This window comes from Panthera onca, chromosome D3 (assembly GCF_046562875.1).
Source record: "Panthera onca isolate mPanOnc1 chromosome D3, mPanOnc1 haplotype 2, whole genome shotgun sequence".
NCBI lineage: Eukaryota > Metazoa > Chordata > Mammalia > Carnivora > Felidae > Panthera > Panthera onca.
In genome coordinates, this window is record NC_138350.1 from 18494869 (window position 1) to 18515852 (window position 20984).

At 56.0% G+C, this 20984-nt stretch overlaps 2 protein-coding genes across 3 annotated transcripts in view; one reads left to right on the plus strand and one right to left on the minus strand.

Moving 5' to 3' along the window:
* Positions 1 to 12566, minus strand: part of GNAZ (G protein subunit alpha z) — a 53468-nt gene extending 40902 nt beyond the window's left edge. Inside the window, exon 1 of the mRNA XM_060612589.3 lies at positions 12293 to 12566. The gene's annotated coding sequence lies outside the window, so the exon portion shown is untranslated. The remainder of the gene's footprint in view (positions 1 to 12292) is intronic.
* The window catches only part of RSPH14 (radial spoke head 14 homolog), a 99274-nt gene that overhangs the window by 55138 nt on the left and 23152 nt on the right, over positions 1 to 20984 (plus strand). For both annotated transcript variants that reach the window (XM_078435665.2, XM_060612590.2), the window contains exon 5: positions 19337 to 19562. In XM_078435665.2, coding sequence (XP_078291791.1) covers positions 19337 to 19562 — 226 coding nt within the window. The remainder of the gene's footprint in view (positions 1 to 19336; positions 19563 to 20984) is intronic.

Genomic DNA, 20984 nt, shown 5'->3' on the forward strand with positions numbered 1-20984 from the left:
CTGCGTTCCCCACTCCCCTGTCACAGTGCCCTGCCCCAGCCCACCCCACTGAAAACATCCCCCTCTGGGGCCAAGCAAGAGCTTCCCCCACTGTGAGAGCCCCCTCACTGTTGCAGCACCAGGCAGCCCCCTTGGAGCCTGAGGGACTCGGTGGAGACTTGCCGCCTGGCCCTGTGTGACCTTGAGCTAAGTATCATGTGCTACTGGCTTGGCACTGGGACTGGACTTCACCCCGGGAGAGTCCAGCAGGGATGCCCAGGACTGGCCCTTCATAGGCCTCTGGGCCGCTGGCTGCCTTGCAGGTGACTTCCCTGAGCATACCCACCATGCCCTCAGGTCGGTCTGACCTCCTATTCGAGGCCCACCTTACCCTCCCTCTCCTTCTCTGTTGCCAGCTCTGTAAAGATGTGTAGAACAGATGGATGGGTAGATGGACGAACACCAAAAATTACTGGTTCACAGCTCCAAAGCTTCCCAGCACTCCCTTCTGAGTGGGTTACCTCACATGACCTTGCCTGTGGTCCTGTGTGGTCTACTGCCATCCACACCAGGCCTCTGAGACCCCAGCAGGGGACTCTGACCCCTCTGCCGGTGCCTAACCTCCCCCAAATGTCCCAGGGCATTTCACCCACCCCTCCCCAAACTGCAGGCAAGAGTCCTCCTGAGCCTTCCTGCCTCCCCCTCCTACCACCCCTGGGAGTTCACCCTGCCCTTTCCCGCCTCAGCTGGTTTGTAATCCCACCCAAAACTCTATCCTGACCGTTTCTCATCCTGCTGAAAATAAGAGAGGAGCCCGGGGAAGGCATGGGGGGAGAGAGCACACCCGTGCACCCCACCCCTCCCACCCTGTGCACCAGCATCTCCTGGTCTCTCTCACACTGAGAAACCCCACACTTCCCTGCAAGTTGCTCCTGGACTCTCCCCTGGAGTGGTCCTGAGGAAGGGGCTTCCAGGTTGGCTTGCCCAGGAGAGAACTCTACAGTGTGGGCAAGCAGACCTTCCCCTGCCCTTGTCTGTTACTGACCCATCATTTACAAGCTTTTCAGGTAGACAGACCTACCGCTCCTTGTTCTAAGGTTAAAAAAAACAACAAAAACCCAACCCTGTAGATTCCACCAGGGGTGCGTGCGTGCGTGTGTGTGTGTGTGTGTGTGTGTATTTATTATAGGTATATTTTCAAGATCGGTTAATGACCAAAAGTTGCCATCAAAGTTGGGACTTCTGGCTGGTTGGCATATTGAAATATGACTTAACACAGGGAGTCATAAGAAATGATAATACGAACTTTAAACATTTTAATTTAACTTAAGACAGATAATCATACATTCCTTTGCCAATTTTGGGGGCGGGCCATCTTTTCTCAGAGCACAGGCTCACTCATTGGAGTTACTGTCACTGTTCCTTCTCAAACCAGAGCACATTATGTGTGAGGTCCAGTTGGCTTTCTCCGGGCAGTGTGAGGTTGCAAAGTACCCAGGACCTGAATCCTAGGTTGTCATGGCTCTCTGTCTCCAGTCTCACAGTTTGGTCTTGCCCAAACCAAACCTAATCACAGCTTGTACTGAGGCTTTCCAAAGCATCCACTGAATTTCCACAGAATTCCTCTTTACGTTCATATTTCATCAGTGTGTATGGTGTTCAAGGATGTAGTCACAATGACAAGTACAACTGGCACACACAGGTTTGGGCCAAACACCAGTGACTCAAAGGGATGGCTGCCAAAGTGCAGGACACTGGCTCCCTGCTGTTCTGGAGCATTCGGCCGGCACGCTTTATCGTGAGAACAGAGCACGCCCATTCATCCAGGGAGCATTGGTAGAGCTTGCTTAGAGCACCAAGATTTCTACAAGTTCGTAAGTGACTCTGCATTTCATTGATCACAACAGCTTCTTTGAAAAAATGGTAGCATGTGCACACGTGAGACACTTCTGTGCTGGGGAAACAGGACTCTCTGTGTTGGGTTCTTTGCAGCCACTCCACAGCTACCGGGCCTCAGGCCATTGGATTAGCTTATCCATGTCCCCCCAGCCTGCCTGACCGGCCTGGCACAGGCAGACCCATAGCGAGTCTCCTCTTAAAAGCAGCCCCCCTTTCTTTGCCTCTTCCTAGCTCCCTGCTTATTTCGGAGCCAGAGTCTGAGCAGATGGGGGAAGGACCAAGGTTGGGTGCACAGTGTCCCCAGCTGCAGAGAGGCCCCAACAAATGGCTCTACCCCAGCTAGGCAGCCTCTCAGCCTTAGGGCACTGAAGACGGCCAGGGAGGCCCTTCCCTATGGCCCTGTACTGTCCTGTGGCTCTAGATGCCCTCAGCCTTCTAGCCCACAGCTGCTAAGGCTGACGAGATGAGATGTGATAGCATCGCCTGAGGAACACTGACTCAGGAGGAAATCAGGCCAGAGATTTCTGAGCCAAGAGTAAATAAATAAATAAAAATGAAAAGGTTCCACATACAAGGAGGAGGGAGGCACAGATGTGCAGGGAAGACATGTGGCCTTTACTAAAAGCCGAGTGGAAGGGGTTGCTGCCTGGGGTGGAGCCTGGCTCCCGGTTTCCATAGGGAAGGTAACTGCTGACTTTTAGTCAGGCCCGTGGGCTGGGTAAAGACTCTGATTTAACCACTCTGGGTCTCTTGCCCTGCAATTTCCTGCCTCTGAGTGTGGAATCCCAAGATCCTACCCCCCACTCCAGCTATCGTCCCCCCAGGCCAGACCCTCTCTGCTGAGGGCTCTATGGACCAGGCAAGTGCATAGCTCCTTCCCCGAGCCCCTTCTGCCTCCGTGCAGCTCCTTTTTTTTTTTTTTTTTTTTTTTTTTTAATCTTTCTCACCTGAAAGGTGAGCACCACCCTTTTTCTTCCTTGACCTTCCCCACAGCCTGCTTCCCAAGCCTTCTGAACTCACGTAGGCCTGCAGGCTGTGAGTCTGGGGCCCCTGCAGGTCACTCTCAGTGGCTGGTACTGGTCCTCCCATCTATGCCGGGCGAGCCCTAGGAGTCTCTAAGTCTGCGGTAACCTCTGACCCTGTTGATGAAGTTCTCAAAAAGCAGAGCCTGAGATGGCGATTCTTGGGCATGTGACTGGTCCAGGGAGCAGGTTCAGGAGACAGGGAGACAGGACAGGGCCAGGCAGGGAACCAGGCAAAGGTGTGGTTTCAGCCACCTTCTTGGTGTGGCCTGATCCCAGGGAGCTGTGGAGCCTAAATGAAATCAAGGCTGTCCCACCTTGAGGGACAGGACAGGGCCTCCCAGGGCCCAAGGCTCTTTTCCAGCAAGGGGTGCAGCTGTGAGCAGGCAACACTGATGTGGTAGGGGACAGTGTGCCGACAGGAAAGGGGATCTGGGGGCATATGTGGCATGTGTCTACTGCATGCTCTGCTCTGCATCCCTCTGTCCCCTGCCCCCACTCCTTCTGACAGAACCCAGTGCCTCAGGTCAGGGCTAGGCCTGGCTGGCCTCAGAGGAGCCCTCTGTCTGAAATCCAGCCACCAGCCTCCAACCCCCCAGCCCCTCACTGGGACTGCCACAGTGACCTCTCAGGCACCTTTGCTCTCTCCTGGCCTCTGCACTCTGTGCTCCCCCAGCAGCCAGGGGGATCCTTGTCAGACTGTAAGACAGAGCATCTCTCCTGTGCTCAAAACCTTCCCACAGCTGGCCATCTTAGTTCTGAGCCAGAGCCTGAGTCCTCCCAGGGCCCCAGGGCTCTGTGACCCTGCATCTCCCCCCGCCCTGCCGTGCCCCCTCCACTTTCCATGCTGGGTGCACTGGCCCTCCTGCTGTCCCTTGAGTATCATCCACAATCTCAACTCCGGGCTTCTGCACTGGCTGTTCCCTCCACCTGGAACACTCTTTGTCCAGAGAGCCAATCCATTCTTTCCCCAAATGGCTCAGATGTCCCCAACTCAAGAAGCCTCCCTTGCCCATTCTATTTATGACTCCCCAAACATCCCACAACACTGTGTTTTCTACCAGGGCACACAGCTTCCTTACCGTGTTTACTGCCCCCCCTTGCCCCCATCACACTTACCCCGCTCCCCATTCACACTTGTGAATGCCGGCTTCGCAGGGCAGGGACGTTGGTCTGTGTGCCAATGATGTGTCCTACAGGCCCAGGAGTACCCGGCAGGAAGCAGGTGCTAATAAATCCACCCCAGCCCTTTGTACTGAATGAGGGAGGGGCCAACTCATCACAGGGAGGGGACACCCAGGGACTTCTGGGAAGTCTTCTGGAAAGGCCCTGGGCCTCCCCCAGATGAACACGGTAGATGTGTGGCCACCTCCCACCTAGTCTTGGCCAACCCTGATACTGCTCTGCCTCTGAGCCCTCAGCCCAGATGTCCCTTCATCTGGTAAGCCCATAAGAACTGGGCTTCCGTTGCTGCCACCGGAAACTTGCCCCCACCCCAACTCCATCCCTCCCTCAAGGCCCTGAGGCCCCTTCACAAACCCTGGTCCTCACCCTTGGCCTCCCCACCCAGCTCCAGCCTTTCTGTGCCAGTGACAGAACACAGCCTGGGGCTGCAGCTCTTCCTTTGCCCCAATCCTCAGCAGCCACAGTGGCCATACCCCCACACCCCCTCCACACCGGTCCTCCACCCCTCGCCCGCCCCAGGAGAGCCCCAGAACAGCCAGCAAGACAAGACGAACACACCCAGAAACTCAGGCCACGTAGGAACTGAGCCCAGTTGAGGAGCTGGAGGAGCCAGGGCAGGGATGGTGGGTGCAGTGTGGCTGTGGGGCTTCCTGGAGGAGGCGGGTGGGGTTGGGGCCTCAGACAGTGCCATCAGTGTTTTTGCGCCCTCTTCCCTGCCATGAGGTGGGGCAGGGCTGGGGATGTGCGTGCATACGTGCGTGGCGTTATCATAGAGGAAATCAATGCCTGGCACTGGCCCAGTGTTTAAGGGAAATGAATAGATTTTGGCCGAGGACAAAGAGAGTTTGATTAATCAAAAATTGGATAATGGAGGCAACACTCTAATTATTTTTCTTCCCAGCATTTTATCGAGAAATATGTTTGCACAGCATATCAGAGGTAACAGAGTGGGTGAGGGGGGGGTGACCATGCTGGAGGAAAGCCCAGCCTGGGGACAGGGACACCGCACCCCACATGTGCTGATGTGGAGGCTGGCTGGCTGGTCCTGGTGGTTACTCCATGGGGCCACAGGAAGCAAGAGGGGACATGTGGTGCAGGCCTGAGGCTGCACACAGCTGGGGCAGCTTGGGTCACAGCAAAAGGGGTGGGCAGGGTTGCTTGCTGACATGGTGGCCAGGGGGAGTGGAGGTGCGGCACCACCAGCTCAGGTCACTGGGACCTCCTGCAGGGTGAAGGCTGCAGGTGTCAAGTACTCCAACCCATGGTCAAGGAGGGTCTTTGGAAGTCCCTTTGGGCAGTTTGGAGCAGTTTCTCATGTTCACCTTGGTGAGCTGCCCTGTGGCTGAGGTCAGATAGGACGACCGGGCCCCACAGGACCTTCTCATAGCCCTCCCTTGTCACTCACCTCCTCCTCCTGCACTGTCCCCACCACTACAACACCGTTTCTGTGGTCACCTAGTCTCCTAACTCCAGGCAGCCTTCTTGGAGCTCAGCATGAGGCTCACTAAATTGCTCATTCATTCATTCAGGGTACAGAAAGAGGCTGCCATGGGAAGAAACATGCGTAGGGTCCTGGGTTGCCTGTTAGACTCAGGAGGCTGGTGGAGGAAGCACTGAAGAGGAGATGAGTCCTCACCTAATCTGGGGGATCAGAGTCAGTGTCTGGGAGAAGGGAGAGATGAAGGAGAGATGAAGGATGAGCTGAAGCTTCTAGGCAAGAGTCACGGTGTAGTGGGCGGGGTCAGCCAGTCCTTGGCAAACACATCTGAGTCTAAATCCTCCCTCCAATACCCACCATGGACATCACTCGTCAACCATGACCACTTTCCCTCTGAGTCATAACATAGCCCCAGAATCCTTCTCAACACTCTGTGCTTTGGACAGTCACTCCAGAGTTGGTACAAGAAATGAAAACTATCTATACCCTTGACCAAGGCCAATTTAAAGGTGAGGACACTAGACCCAGACAGTGAAGAGGCTTCACCAGCGTCAGCATTACAGGGAGAGCTGGGACTAGAACCCAGGTCTCCTGATTTCCTCTCCAGTGCTTTTCCCCCTGCACCAAGCGGCTCTGCTGAGCTGGTCTTGGGGCACAGGCCATAGAAAGGCCATTCAGCCATCACATGGTCACTGCAGACACGTGTTCCTTTCCTACCACCGGGATCTAGTCTTGCTCTCTTACAACAGTTTCCTATGGACATGCCCCTATTTGTCATGACCATATGAAACCTCTACGTCTGACCAAGGACTTGCCAGGTCATACCATGTCACTGAGGGGCCAGGTGTCAAACTGAGGCATCTGATTTCCAGTGGCAGGGACCCATGCCTATAATGGCAGCATGAGAAGTGAGGCACTCACCTGCCTTGGCTTGTGAGCGAACCACAGTCGGGCCTCACTGGTGCACAGCCAGTGGTGTCCACCTATAGGTGATTTGTGTTTGTTGGCCAAACCTTAAGGCCAAAGACACACCTCTTGGGATCAGAGGGTTGAGCTGGAGCACTGGTTCTCCAGTGTGAGGACTATAGCCACTAGGAAGCCCAGCCCTCTGCATGAACGTGGCTCAAAAGATCATGTTAGCCCTGACCACTTGCCAGTATTCATTTACCCCTTGAACAGCCATTTCTTGAGGCCCTACTAAGGCCAGGCCAGGCTCTGGGGCTGGATTCTCAGTGGCAAACAGCCAATGAAGGTCTTGACCTTACAGAGCTTACATTTAGATCCAGGAGAGAGATAGTATATAAAATAAATAAAACAGGTAATAGGTTATATTGTGATGAGTGCTAAGGGGAGAAATAGAGGCAATTACCCACTTGGGAAAGCCACCCCATCTTCCCACGTCTCAGTCTCCTTGACTATGAGGACAAAACTGAGGTAAAAATCAGCCCCTTCTTGGAGGAGTTGGTAGTGGAAAGATAAAGTGAGCCTCTGCCCTTCGAAGGCACTAGCTCACTGTAATCCACAGCAGGTTCTGCTGCTGTCCTCATGAATGCCTGTGTTTGGGCTCTGGGGGAAATGTGCATAACTGAGCCTACTGTCCTCTGCTCCAACACCACAACCTTGACCTCCCTGGCTCACAGGGGCATAGAGCCTTGCTGAAGGGCTCAGGGCTCAGATCCTGGAACCCTGCCTGGAAAGCTCTCCATTCCAGAGGTTGGGGAGGGCTATTCAGTTGGGGCAGGGTCTCTTTCTGAAACGTTTGCTCTGACCACTGTCTGCACAGCCAGGAAAGGCACAGCCGGCCTGGACAAACCCTCGGGGAAGGGTGTGTTTCTGGCTAGAGGCTGCTGGAAGGAATGCCGGGCTTGACACTGTTTGTAAGGCCTCTCCCTGCACCGTGGTTTTTAACAGTCTCGCTTCTTAGCACTTTTTGATGGATTCTCCAGGGATGTCTCTAAAAGAGAGTTATACCTTAATTTAGAAGCAAATAACTCAAAACTCTGTGATATACCAGGTTCCTTTGGAAAAGGGATGAACTCAAGGAAGCCATTGTTGTATGAAGCCAACTACGTGCCAACAGGACTGCCCAGCCCTCAGCCCTTGAACCGTGCCTCCCTCCCGAGGTTAAGGGACAGAGGGGGAGGAAGCAACACTCACAGGAGGCCAGAGTGAGGCTTGCAGGCTGGCTCCGACTGACCCTAGTGGCCCCAAGTGCCAAACACAGCCCGTGTGCCCAACTGCCCAAGGGAGAAGGGGGAACATGGTGGCAGGCCCGTGGAACTGCCCTCCCAGTGCCATAACCAGGCTTCATGGGCAAGCACTTGGGCAGTCAGTCAGGGCCCCATGTCTCGTGTAATGCTCTACTGTCTTGAAATGTTTAACAACTTTTACCAAGGGCCCACAAATCATATAGCTGGTCCTACCCCTGTTGCTCAGTCCCCATGCACTCCACGCATACCTTGGGGTTTGCCTCAGAGGCCCCGCTCTCCTGAGAACACCCTCTTCCACAGTCTTCCTCCACTCCACGTGGCCACTCCACTCCACTCCATGTGGCCATCATGACTGTGCTCCCACCTCACTTGCTGGTCAATCTTTCTCAATCTCTTTTCTGGAAGCTCCTTCTCGGCTCATGCTCTGAGAGGTGAAGGCCCTGAGGCCTGACCCAGCCCCTCTGGTCCCACCTACCCTTGATCCTCAAGTGACCTTGGCCAGTCCCTGGCTTCCCATACACCTGGTGCCAAGGACTCCGGGTTTCTACCCCCAGCCTCGCTCGCCCCTCTGACCGCCACATGTGTCCATGTCTACCAGGTCTAACCTAATTTCCAATTTCCTACCTCTCATGATGGAGTCCGCATCTTCCTTCTCTGCCAATGCCACTGCCATCCCTCCAGCTGTCCATGCTTCCCGTCCATCATTAGGTCCTCTTTAAAATAAACCCCATCCAACCACTTCTCATGACCCCTACTGCTCCCACTGTACTGGGTCAGCAGCCTCCTGCCCCTGACTGCTGTAACAGCCCCTCACGCCCCGCCCCCCCCCCCCCCCCCCCCCCGCCGTTCTTGCCCCCATGTCCATCAACCACACAGGTCTTTTAACAGCAGAATTAGTTTGAGTATCTCCTCTTCTCCAAGCTTTCTCTCCTCTTCCTGCCTCACTGGGGCCTGCCTGACCTCCGTAAACCACCCTCCCTACTGGGCTCTGGCTACCTGGCTTTCTGGTGAGGCCTCCAGCAGCAGAAGTGGGTCAGCCTCAGTGCCTATGCACCTGCCACCCTCTTTCCTGGTGCTCTTCCTTGTCAGTCATGACTCACCCGTCACTCTCCATGGCACTGTGCCAATGGTCCCTCCATGCAAAGGGACCCCTGACCCTCTCCCATCCCCCTCCCATTTAATTTGGTTCTCTTCACAGCACCTACCTTACCTGGCATTCAGTTACCCAGGTGTTGTGTCAGCCTCTCTGAGACTGCTGTGAGCACCATGAGAGCAGACGCTGCATCTGTCCTGCTCCTTGCCATATCCCTGTGCCTGGCACAGTGCCTAGTACTCGGCAGGTTCTGGTAAATATTAGCCAAAGGAATGAATGAATGTGCGAACCATTTCTGTTTCCTCGGGCTCTGTACGGAGGGCTGACATCTCCCATGTGCTCCAGGAGCCATCAGATGGTCCCTGTGGTTAGTCCCTGTCAGTTCACTACCGCGAGCATCTTCCCTGCCAGTGTGGATGCGTGTAAGGGGCCAGACACACGGGGAGGTCCCATGCAGGGATAGGTGCAGGGACAGGGCAGGGAACTCTTGGCTCTGTTTATGGATGAAGACAAAGAAGCTCAGTCAGCACAGGGTTGGGCCAGGGGTGATAGGGCCAGGGCCTGACCCAGGTCTTTGGAGGCCTTAACTGGAGGGCCCCCCGAACCTGCTTTGGGGCATCTGGGCCTTTCCACGTCAATCCCCGGTCTGCCTAAGCTGTGTCCGGCCACTGCTCTGGGGCTGATCCTCAGCATTTGCCATGATGCCCCTATCCATTTCCTTTTGCCCTCTTTCCTGCCAACCACAGTGCCTGCAGGCGTGTGTCTGGAGGCTCAGTTACCCCAGGTTTCCTTCCTGGGGTTGTGGGAGAGCAGTATGCTAATCTTCTTCTTCCAGAGTTCTTGCAAGCCCAGCCATGGTCAGCAGCAGTGAGAACATCCTATACCCACACAGCATTTTAGGTCTTCCAAGTGCTAGCAAGAGACAGGATAGGGCTGCCTCATCCTCACATCCAGGGACGGAAGGCACGGCACACACTGCCATCACAGGTATGTACGCATGAGAAAAACACACAGAAAAACACGCTGTTCAGGCCACACCCCGAGTCTCAGGCCAGCCCTCCCACCATTCAGTCATCCATCCCACTGGCCTCTTACAGGGGCCCTTGCCAAGTCCACCTGGTTACCCAGAAGTTCCTGAAATCACCCTAGAAGCTTCTGAGATCTGGACCAAGGAATTCCTGAGACTCCACGAAACAGAAGAGCTGAGAGGTTGGGCACAGAGGGAGGAATCCATTCCATATCCCAAATCTAGCATCCCACAGACTCCTGCCAGAGTCAGAATGTGGCCTGGCAACAGGCACAAGAGTGAAGTGGCTCTATCCCTCTTGGCATAATCTGCACCCCTATGAGGGCAGGCAGGCCCTGCTCTCACTGCAGCAACATGGGCTTCAGCCAAAAGCTGAAAGTGAGTGTGTGTTAGGAGTTTGGGGGGGGGGGGGAATGCCACATACATGAGTAACAAACAGCCCCCTCAGAGGGAGAGCGAAAACATCCCCGGGTATGAGCAAGTGAGCAGATCTAGGGCAGAAAGTGACACTGGCCTTCCAAGGAGGAGGGACTATGTCTTATTTACCTCCTGTCTCAGAAAATCAACGTCTGTTAGAGGGACACACAAGAGTTTTAAGCCAAATGCCAGTGTCTTGTCCCTGGAGCACGAGGAACGTTGAAGGCACACCACTTCATTTGAACATGGCCAGGCTTTCCCATTCAATCAGCCCCTAAATGGAGACTCCCAAGCCTCCCTGTTACAGTTCACAAACATCCACGCCCCAAAGGGGCAGAGTCTCCAACTAAATATCATTCTCCATCCTGGCTAGGAAGGGGGCCAGGCTGTTGGTGACCCAGTACCCTGGCCTTGCCCATGAGACAAGGTGCCTGGAAGGGCAGTCTAGGTTGCAAGGAGACCCCAGAGTCTTTCAAGCTCTTCCCCAAGCCCACCCCAGCTCCTAGGTCACAGAGCTACTCCCTTTTACAGATGAAGAAACTGTGGCCTACCTGGAAGAGCCACAACTAACAAGCAGTGGGGTGTTCCATTTCCCCAGCTCCTTTAGCTCCTGTGCACCTCTCACCCACCTTTCCCACCACACCACCTATGTCTTCCCAAGCACATCCTGTGCTCCTTCCAGACCCAACTGCCTGAGTGCCCTCTCTGTGGTTTGTTCCACTTTCTTCCCTCTGCCCACAATGCCCACCCCATATGTGCTCATGTCCTTCAAGCTCCAGTTCAAATGTCACTTTGCCCACAGGCCCATCTGACTCCAGCCCAGACCTCATCTCTAAGGTCCCTCCAGAGGCCCTGGCACCCACACTCAGGGTTGGGAGACATTTCTCCCCTGTGGGGTGGTGCGTCGGTCTCAGGAGGGCAGGCCTAGTCCACTCCTACCTCACCGCCAGGCTCTGGGGGAGCAAATGCTCAGTAAATATTTGTTTAATCGAATTTGGCCAAGGAGCCTCCTCTAGACAGAGCCCAAGGCAGCCGGACTCACTCCCCAGAGCAGGGAAATCACTTGGGCAGAAGGGAGTCCATCGGGGGCTGGGATGCCTCACCAAAACAGGCAGACCTCGCCTACCAGGCGGGTCCCTCCATCCTGAGACAGGGACTCTAGGGAACCCTGGTCTCCGCACTGTCTTCTTCTCTCTTGTAACAGAGATCCTCAATTCTCGGCCTAGGCGGAGTCCTGCCATCATCACCAAGGCACGCTCAGCACCGCCCTGCAGGCAGAGCCCCCTGGATCTCCCGCAGGATACGGAGCCCCAGCCCCGAGGCCCTCACACCCCTCCCCCCAAACACCCCAACACCCCCACCGCCTTTTAAGGGAAAAAAATATTGAGCCAGGAACATATCACAATCGCAGCAGGTCGATACTCATCTCTTGCTCTAAACGCTTCCAAAAGAACCTGCTCTCTGCAAGACCGGTGACGGAAAACTGCGAGCCACTCGGCCCCGGGCCCAGGCCTCCGGGGCCCTCTCCTTCGTTTCAGCCAAGGCCACAGGTCGGCGCTCCTGCGGCCCGGGGTCGCCTCCTCCCCGCTCCCCTGGGAGGGAGACCCCGCCTCAGCGCCTCTCCCGCAGGTCTCCTGGCCCCGGCTCCGCACGGGCGGCTTTTTTTTTGGGGGGGGGGTGGGGGGAGCGACGCGGCATCCCCGGCAGCCCTTGCCCACCTCCCGGGCCCGCGGCCACCCCCTCCTGCCAGCTCCTCGGCCCAGTGGCGCCCCTTCCCAGCACCTGCCCGGCCCGTGGTCTCCCCCTGTCCACCTCGCAGGCATCCCCACCCTGGTCGCCCCCACCCCGGCCGGGCATCCCTTTCGCTGCTCCCCGGCGCCCCCCGCCCAGGCGGATCCCTAGCACAAAGGCCCGGGTGGGGCCCCGGGTGGGGCCCCGGGTGGGGGTGGGGTGGACGCCCCAGCCGCGTCCCCGGCCCCCCGAGGTTCAGCGTGTGCCCCGGCCGCGGGTCCGCTCACTCACCTCCGGGCCGCCGCACGGTGCATCGGCCGAGCTGCTCCGGGTGGGGCGGGGCGGGGCGGCGAGCGCGGGCCGCGGCGCCCTCGTTCCGCACTACGCGGGCGGCGGCACCCGCGCGGGGACGTGACCGGACCGCGGGCGGCGCACACCCTCCGGCCGGCTAGGCTCCCTCCGCCCGCTCTCCCGCGCCGCCCGCCGCCCGCCCGCGGGTCCGCCCGCCCCGCGCAGCGCTGCCGCCGGCAGGGGGCGGAGCCGCGAGCGCAGCGCGTTGCCAGGCCAACCGCGGGCGGGGGTGCCGCGCGCCCGCCGGTGACCACGCGCTGGGCGCCACCGCCCCGCCACGAGCGCCGGCTCTCTTCCCATTGGGCAAGAGCGGCTGACCGATGCATATGAGGCCCAATGGCAACGGGCAGGGGTGGAGCCACGGTGCCGCGCGCGCCGCAGTCCCGCACGAGCTGGCGCTGCCCGTACAGGCGTCCCCGGGACCTGGCTGCGCGAGGGCACGGCTCCGAGCTAGCAGGACTGCTTCTCAAAGAGCCAGAGACAGAGCTTAAGAGTGGCGGAAGGCCCGGGCCCCCGTTCGCCTCCCCCAGTTTGTATTCGAACCCAGCTTGGCACTAAATTCCGCCACCTTGGGCAACCAACTGACCTCTCTGAGCCTGTTTTGCAAAGTGGGGCTAGTGGCACCTGCTTCCCTGAATTGTCGCGACCAACCGCTGGAACGTGTGCAAGGCTATGAGGCTATTCAAACCCTAAAGGTTTACACCAATGAGGTTAGTGCAGCGATGGGAGGGACATTAGTCATCTTTGCTGCTTGCTACCCCAGCGTGAAGGGGCTTTTTAAACGGTCCCTGGCAATCCTGGCCATAGAAGGTTGCCTGGAAAAGGAGGAGAGGAGGAAGGGTCCAGGATGTGTCCCTTAGATCAGAGAGGCAGGAGGGAGCCAGCCAGCTCAGTTAAGGCCAGGACCCCCGCCGCCTTTTAGAAGCTTGTGGAAGGTAGAAGGCATCCAACCGGCAGCAAAATGTACCTGAGCCAGTCTGCCAAATTCTTTCAATTTCCGGGGGAGGCCCATTGGGCCTCAACGCCAGGAGTCCCTCACTCCTGTGCTTAAAAGACTTGGGCCAGAGAACCAAGATATTAATGCCACTCCTTGTCTTTTCCATCATTGTAACTTGAAGCTTGGTGTATTCTAGAGCATCCCTGGTGAAATGCAGATTCTCCTAGGGACACCTTCCTTATCAATTTACACCCTCATGGTCACATTGCAAGGATCACCCAACACCTGGCAGGAGCACTGGAATTGATCATTGGCAAGGGCGGATTGGGTGGTCATCCCAGTCCAGGTTTGTGGTTTGAAGGCAGGGGCGGGGGTCCCATTCTGCAGGCTGGACGCTGTAGCATTGCAACATTATCCCATAACCTTTCTGGGAATGTTTCCTCTGCTTTTTGAGATGGAGACTGTTGGACTACATATCCTGTGACATGACATGCCCACCTGTGAAGAAGTTGCCCAGATTCTCAGGGACAGGACAGATGTTGGTGATGGGCATCCCGAGGTGAACGTAGACCTGGCACAGCGCTGGCTGGAGGTGGTCAGTGAGAACTAAAGGAAGGTGGCCAAAATTGTGGGGCTTCTCTGGGTGCATGCCCTCAAACCCCCAGCCTGGATCAGGCTGGGCCCCTGCCCACAGGACCACTCAGAGGCCAATGGATGTGATACCAGGAAGACGATTGGCACAGGCCCTGCCCTGATGTGGATCAGAGGTGAGAGGGGGTGAGGGTGAAGCACAGACCCAGCTCTGTTGCCCGTACACCCTTGGGTGAGTTATTTCACCTGGATGAAATAATTCAGTTTCCTTTTCTGTCAAAGGGGACACTAGTAGACTGTCCTTAGTGATTCTGAGGGGAAGTGCACGTAGGCACATGTCTAGAGATGGGTGAGGGCAGTTTCTGTTGTAGGATTGGGGTCAGAATTGAGCTGTTTGCAGAGGCAAACTAGATGTTAGTGTAGATGACCCTCTACAGCAGTCCGGGCATAAGATCGGAGCTAGCCCATGAAGCAGCCCAGTGGAGCTGGCTGCTACCTCCCTCACCTGACCCTAGGGGCCACTAATGATTGTAACCCTTCATACAGCAATTATTTGTTGATGACCTCCTCTGCACAGACACAGTTCTGGGATTTAGACAGGCCCGACCCTGCCTGTGGACCTTCCTGTCTGTGGGGAGTAATCCACCATTACTCTTGCCTCATGGAGGAGAGCCCTCCCCAGAACCCTGGGCACACATGCAGGGGGAGAACTGGGCACTGGGACAGCAGAATGGAGGTGGCCTGTGACCTGGGACAGGAGAGAAGCATGTTCCAAGGTGGGGGATGTGCTGGATGTGAAGGAGCTATGATGATTGGAGGAACCCATGGGAGACCAGCATGGCTGGAGCCAGCAAGCAAGTATGGGTGCCAGAATACAAAGCTGGAGTGGAGCTGGGGACAGTTGAACCGGGCCAGGGGCCCTTATGCAAGATTGGGGATGTTGACCTAAGAACCACTGGAGAGTTTTAAGATTAGCTTTTTATTTTATTTTAATTTTTAATTTTTGTTTATTCATTTATTTTATTTAGAAAGAGCATGAGTTGGGGAGCGGGGCAGAGAGAGGAGGGGAATCTTAAGTAGGCTCCATGCTCAGCATAAAGCCCAATGCAGGGCTCGATCCCATGATCCTGGGATCGTGACTGAACTGAAATTAAGAGTCGGACACTCAATTGTGCCACCCAGGTGCCTCTAGCTTTTAATGTCTTTATTTTTTAAAAAAATTGTTTTAAGTGTATTTATTTATTTTGAGAGAGAAAGAGAGAGCATGAGCAGGGGAAGGGCTGAGAGAGAGGGAGAGAAAGAATCCCAATCAGGCTCCTCACTGTCAGTGCAGGGCCAGGTGTGGGGCTTGAACCCACAAACCGTGACATCATGATCTGAGCTGAAGCCAAGAGCCAGATGCTCAACCTACTGAGCCACCCAGGTGCCCCCATTTTTTTTTTTTTTTGAGAGAGAGAGAGAGAGAGAGAGAGAGAGAGAGAGAACAAGCAGTAGAGGGAGAGAGAGAAATCTCAAGCAGGCTCCACACCCAGCGTGGAGCCTGATGTGAGGCTCAATCCTATGATCCTGAGATCATGATCTGAACCGAAACCAAGAGACGCTTAACTGACTGAGCCACCCAGGCACCTGAGATGGTGTAGGTTGTCTTAATATGCAGAATCAAATAACAAAAATGTCAACTATTCATCCCAGAGAAAATAAGAAAGCAGAGATTCTGCATGAAGCTGAGTTCAGCATAGGGCTGCAGGATCACTGAGCGACAGAGTGTGTCAGGAGAGGGCCATGTGGTGGCTGCAGCCATGACAAAGAGCTGGCCCTGGCAGGGGGGGGCAGAGTGGGGAGGGTGGGGGCCAAGGAAGAGGCCCCCATGAGAAGAGGTGCTGGAGGAAGGGTGGTGCTTGCTAAGCACATGAAGGACCAGTGGGAGAGGTAGCCGGGAAACCAGCAAGTAGAGGGTCCTGGAGCCTCAGGAAAAGTGTCTTGAGAGGTAAGATGGGGTCAGCCACATCATATGCTATTGAGAGGCCCAGTAAGCTAAGGACAGGGATGTGTCCTCATGAACAAAGGTGGGCACAGTTGGGGGTCAGTGTGCCAGCAGTTCAAGGCATGGGGGCCACATGAGGCTAACACTGGACAGGTGGGTCCCCCTGAGGTGCAGATGGCCTGGGGGCTGGGGCTGGTGCCCCATCCTCAGTCCTTCCTAGCCAGGAAAACAGGACCAAGAGATAACAGCTTGGGGCTCTGTGGTGAAAAGAGGAAGGGGGCCCTAGTGATTAAGCCTTGGACTTCACCAATCCTGCAGGGACAGATGGCTGAGGAGTGGCCTCTCCAAGTGGTATCAACCTATCTCCAGAAAATGACCAAAACTCAGTCACAGAGCATTCCGTGCCTGGGCATCATGTCCCTTCAGTTCCAGAGCAACTGGTGGAGCTTTCTGGCTCATCAGTCACTGAATCCGTCCTGGCACACCAGCCATGCCAGACCGGGGGCCCTCCCCAAATACACCCATGCCTCGTGCCTTTGCCCTTCTGCCCCATGAGGCCCAGCTCCCCTGGGCCTACCTTCCTGCACGCCCAGAGTGCCTAGGATGCTGGAACTCCTCATCTATGTGAGTATGAACCTGTCTCGTCATGACTGGTCCCGGGCAGATTGTGCCATTGGTCTCCCCACTACCCGAAGATGGGGGTGGTGGCATCTTGCTAGTCTCTGGATGCAGGCAACAGCACCCTCCTGTCTGGCTCTTCTCCCGGCTTGACCTGCTCTCCCAAGCCCCTCTGGCTGACTCTCAGGCTGTGGCGGGGCTGAGTGGGTTTCTCCAGTTTATTTCCTTGGGGTCTGTGCAACCCCCCCAGCCCCAACTTGAACAAGCCGTTGCAGATCTGGGTTAGTTATAAATAGCCAGGCCTGCAACTCTCCTTTTAGCTGAAAAGCAAAGTGAACGAGCAGAGAGAGACACACCCGGCACGCGTTTTATTTTTAATCTTCTCCCTCTGTCTCAGAATGAACTGGGGTCCCAGTGCTCAGCATTTCTAGGAGCAGAAGCCCAAGACAAATGCCTGGGGCCCTGGCTTTGCCCCTGTCTGCTGTGTGATCTTGGGCACTTGAGTTGCCACTCTGGGCCTTGGTTTCCTCACCAAGGGAGGGAGCAGTGGAGGTGATCACCTCTAACAGTTGGACTTGGACTGTCTTCCTCTGCCCTTCCCCCTCCCCCCTGGCCCCCGCCTGTGCCCAACAACACCTTTGGGAGGAGAGGGTCCCTGGAAAGCCTAGGTGCAAGTGAGGCCCCAGTCAGGCCTCACTTGGGATGATGCACAAATTGGGATGATGCACAAATTCCTCATCCCCAGCCCTTTGCTTGGGTGTCCCCCAGCTAGGAACTTTCTTCCTCTATGCAAAATCTTTCCAGCCAGCCAAATCCTTGAAATATCGAATGTTACCTCCCCATGGTGAGCTAGGAAGGGGCTGTCTGGGTCACGTTGTGTCTGAGTTGGACCCAGGGCTGGGGCAGGTAGGGAGCCTGTGGGCAGGTGCCTGGGAAATGGCAGGTGGGAAATGGACCTGGAGCAGTCCAGGTGTGTGGTCTGGCAGTGCCCTGATGGGGAGGGTGAGGCTGAAGGGGAGAGACAGAGGCTGTGTTCCTGCAGGGCAGGGACTGCAGCTTTTGTTTTTGTATCACACTCCTCTAGTGGATCTCAGTGATGGTGGAGTCCCTTATTATGCTAGGCCCAGCTGTTTTGGGCTTATGATGATAGTCCCTTACAGAGAGCATGTTCCCACCCACTACCCATTGGCATTGCACAACTCCTTGCCAGCTAGGCTGGTTTCAATAATGAGGAAACCAGGCTCAGAGAAGTTAAGTAACTTGTCTAAAGTCACACAGCTGGATATATTTAGGAGTACAAGCTAGGCACTTTTGGAAATCCGTGTGTATTAAATCTTAAAAAGCCTAGTACTCTTTTTTAAAAAAAAAAATGTGTATTTATTTTGAGAGAGAGCATACATGCAAGTGGGGGAGGGGTCGAGAGAGAGAATCTCAAGCAGATCCCGTACTGTCAGCACAGAGCCCGACGCGGGGCTCCATCTCACGAACTGTGAGATCATGACCTGAGCTGAAATCAAGAGTTGGAAAGTTAACCAACTGAGCCACCCAGGCGCCCCAAAAAGCCTAGTCCTCTTAAAGCAATGGGAAACTGCTTTTCCTGTATCATGAATGCCCTGAGAACAAATAGGGCAGACCTACTTCTTCCATCATGACACCCCAGTGAGAACCTGGCCGGGGAACTAGGAGCCACTGGACACGCATCTGTGCCTCTCCGCCCCCTCACCCTGGGGGCACCTGCCATTTGACATCCTCAGGAAGTGAGGGAGGAAGGCTGGGGTGATGTCTTCAAAGAGGAAATCCCTGGTGCTAATTGGCACTTAGAGACCTTTCGGCTAATTAACCTGTTTATTTGTCTCTCTAGAGCAAATTAGAGGGTTTCTGGGGAGGCGGAAGAGAGAGGTGTTGCTGGTGGCCACCTCCATGGGGGCTATATATGGCTTCTTGGTGGGTGGTGTGGGCCACTGGGGAGGCCAGGAAGAGGGCTGGGAGGTGGGCTGGGAAGTGTGGGCTGCCCTTCCATCAGTGCCCTGCTCACTTCCCAGTAATGGCTGCTATGGGAGCAATTCTGGGCACATGGGAGTTAGGCTCCTTGGGGGTGCCGCCCGGGCTGGTTCCAGGTTCCCCTCCAGACATCTGCCGGAGGGAGGAGGAGCTAGCTGGAAGGAGGGAAGTGGAGTCCATCCTTGGGGAGGCTCACCACACCGCTTCTTCCAGCCCCAGTGCCCCAGCCATGCTGCCATGTGGAGTTCCCCTTTCTGAGGGGGCTTTTTTAGACCTCCTTGGCCAGAGTTCATGGACTTCCTGTCATCTTGGGTTGGAGGCACAGCTCTTTTTGTATATAAGATGCCAGCCTGTTAGCTTCTACCTCAGACTTGATTGCAAGCTCTTTTCCCTTTCCCCAAGGGCTGGCCAGACTGGTCTGGGGTTTCCAGCAGCTTAGAGAGGTTTCAAGTGGGAAGGAGGGGTTTGGGTGGTCCCCCTTCTTCCTTCTGGTGCAGGGTGGGGAAGGGAGGGAAGCTTCTATGCCTGGCCATGCAGGGATGGCTGTTGTGCTTACACAGGATGGCCGCTGCTTCTCAGGCTACTGAACACCTGTTGAACGCCTGTAACTGATGTCCCCCCAGTTACAGGTGACAACAAGGCTGGCACCTTTGGGGGTTCTCCAGGGCTGTGTGGTTCCCACTCTGGCTTGTCATCCATAGCCTCCTGCTAGCTGCTCAGGGGCCCAGGAGCCAGAGGCATTTGCAAACCTCCCCTGCCCCACCAGCTCTGCAGAACTTTCCTGGCTCCTGCTTGCTGCCCAGAACGGGTAAGGGGGGCTGGCCCACACTCAGTGCCCTTTCCTGTTCTGCAGGAGCCCAGGGCATTGTCAACAGTGGCCTGATCCCCTCACTCGTGTGGAAGCTGCAGAGGGAGGAGGAAGAGATCCAGGGGCTCCTCTTGGACACACTGGCGGCCTGCCTGATGGAGGATGCCACCGAGGCGCTGGGTAGCCACGTGGTGCCCTTCCTGAAGCAGAAGCTCCTTAGCACCAATGATGACATTCGCAGCAAAGCTGCCCGCACACTCATTGCGGTCAGGTGAGCCTGGCCCGAGTGGATGGAGCAGGGAGGGTGGGAGTGGCCGGCCCTGGGGCTTCTGCTGAGGCTCAGAAAAGGCAACTGAGCTGCCCCCAGCCCTGCAGCAAGCCAGCCTGCCCTGGAGGTCCAGGGAGCCCACCTCAGGGCCTGCTTCCCCTGGCCTGCTTGTGCCCTGGGGGAGAAGGACCCTCTCCCCTGGGGTGGCCACAGCCCTGTTGGCCTGAGGGTGTCCTAGGTTTAGCACTCACAGTCCTGTGTCCCAGGAAGCCCCCAGTCCTGGGGAGCATGAGATGGTTTTTTACCCCCTCCCTCTGAGGAGGGCAAGCACAGGAGAACTGGTGGTGACAGGGGTCACTGAGTGTTCCCTATGTGCCCGGCATTACCTACAGACCGCACATTTAGACATTCCTCCAAGGAAGGTGAGTATCTCCGTTTATAAGTAAGGAAATGAAGGCACAGGGGACCCAGGGTTACACAGAATCATAGTCTAAATCCTGGCCTGGAGCCTGAGGGAGCACAAAGCCTCAGAGCTGGGAGGAAGGGCGGTAGGGAGGCAGCGTGTGAGCCTGGACAGAGATGTTCCCCAAGGATGGGTGGTCCCTCGTCCCCCCCAAGTCCATGCCTTAGATATGGCCACCTGCCTTCATCCTGACACCTCTTGCCTCCCTGAGGCCTGGCTTTCCCTCCATCTGGGATTCTCTCTAGAAACCCAGGCCATCGTTTCTACAAGTGTGGCCCTTGATCCAGACCCCTGGGAGCTTATGAATATGGAGATTCTGGGGCCCCACCCCACGCCCATCACCATCTGCTCTTTGCTCAGAGGTCCCCTTCCAGGGAAGCCTCTAAGGACCATACCTGCTCTGGAAACTGGCAGCCTCCACCAGCCTGCATGTGCTTTGCACTATTCCCTCCTGTTTTGTGTGTCACCCCCAAGGGGAGTTCCTGAGGACAGGGCTTTGCTCTGTTTGCCGCTTGGGACTAGGGGTTCAAAACAGGGGGAGCTTTGGTCCCCTAGGAGACAGGCAGCACTATCTGGAGACATTTTTAGTTGTTCCAATGTTGGGGAGAAGGGGCACTCCTGGCATTGAGGGGGTAGAAGCCAGGGATGCTGTTGAGCATCCCACAATGCAAGGGACACAAGAACCATCCAGCCCCAACATCAGTGGTGCTGAGCTGGAGCAACCCTGCTCTGGCCTCAGCATCTGGCCCCAGGGCCTGCAAGGTACTCGGGCAGCCCTGGCTGTGGGAATGAATGAACACATGGGACCCCTGCAGGCGGGCCTCAGGACTCTGCATCTTTGATCAAGCTCCCAAGGGGAGCTCATGGGGAGTCCATCATGTACATTTTCACAGCTTTGTACAGTGCCAGGATTAGAAGTGACTTACAGCATCCTCTCTCCTGAGGGTGGCTCTCTACCGGTG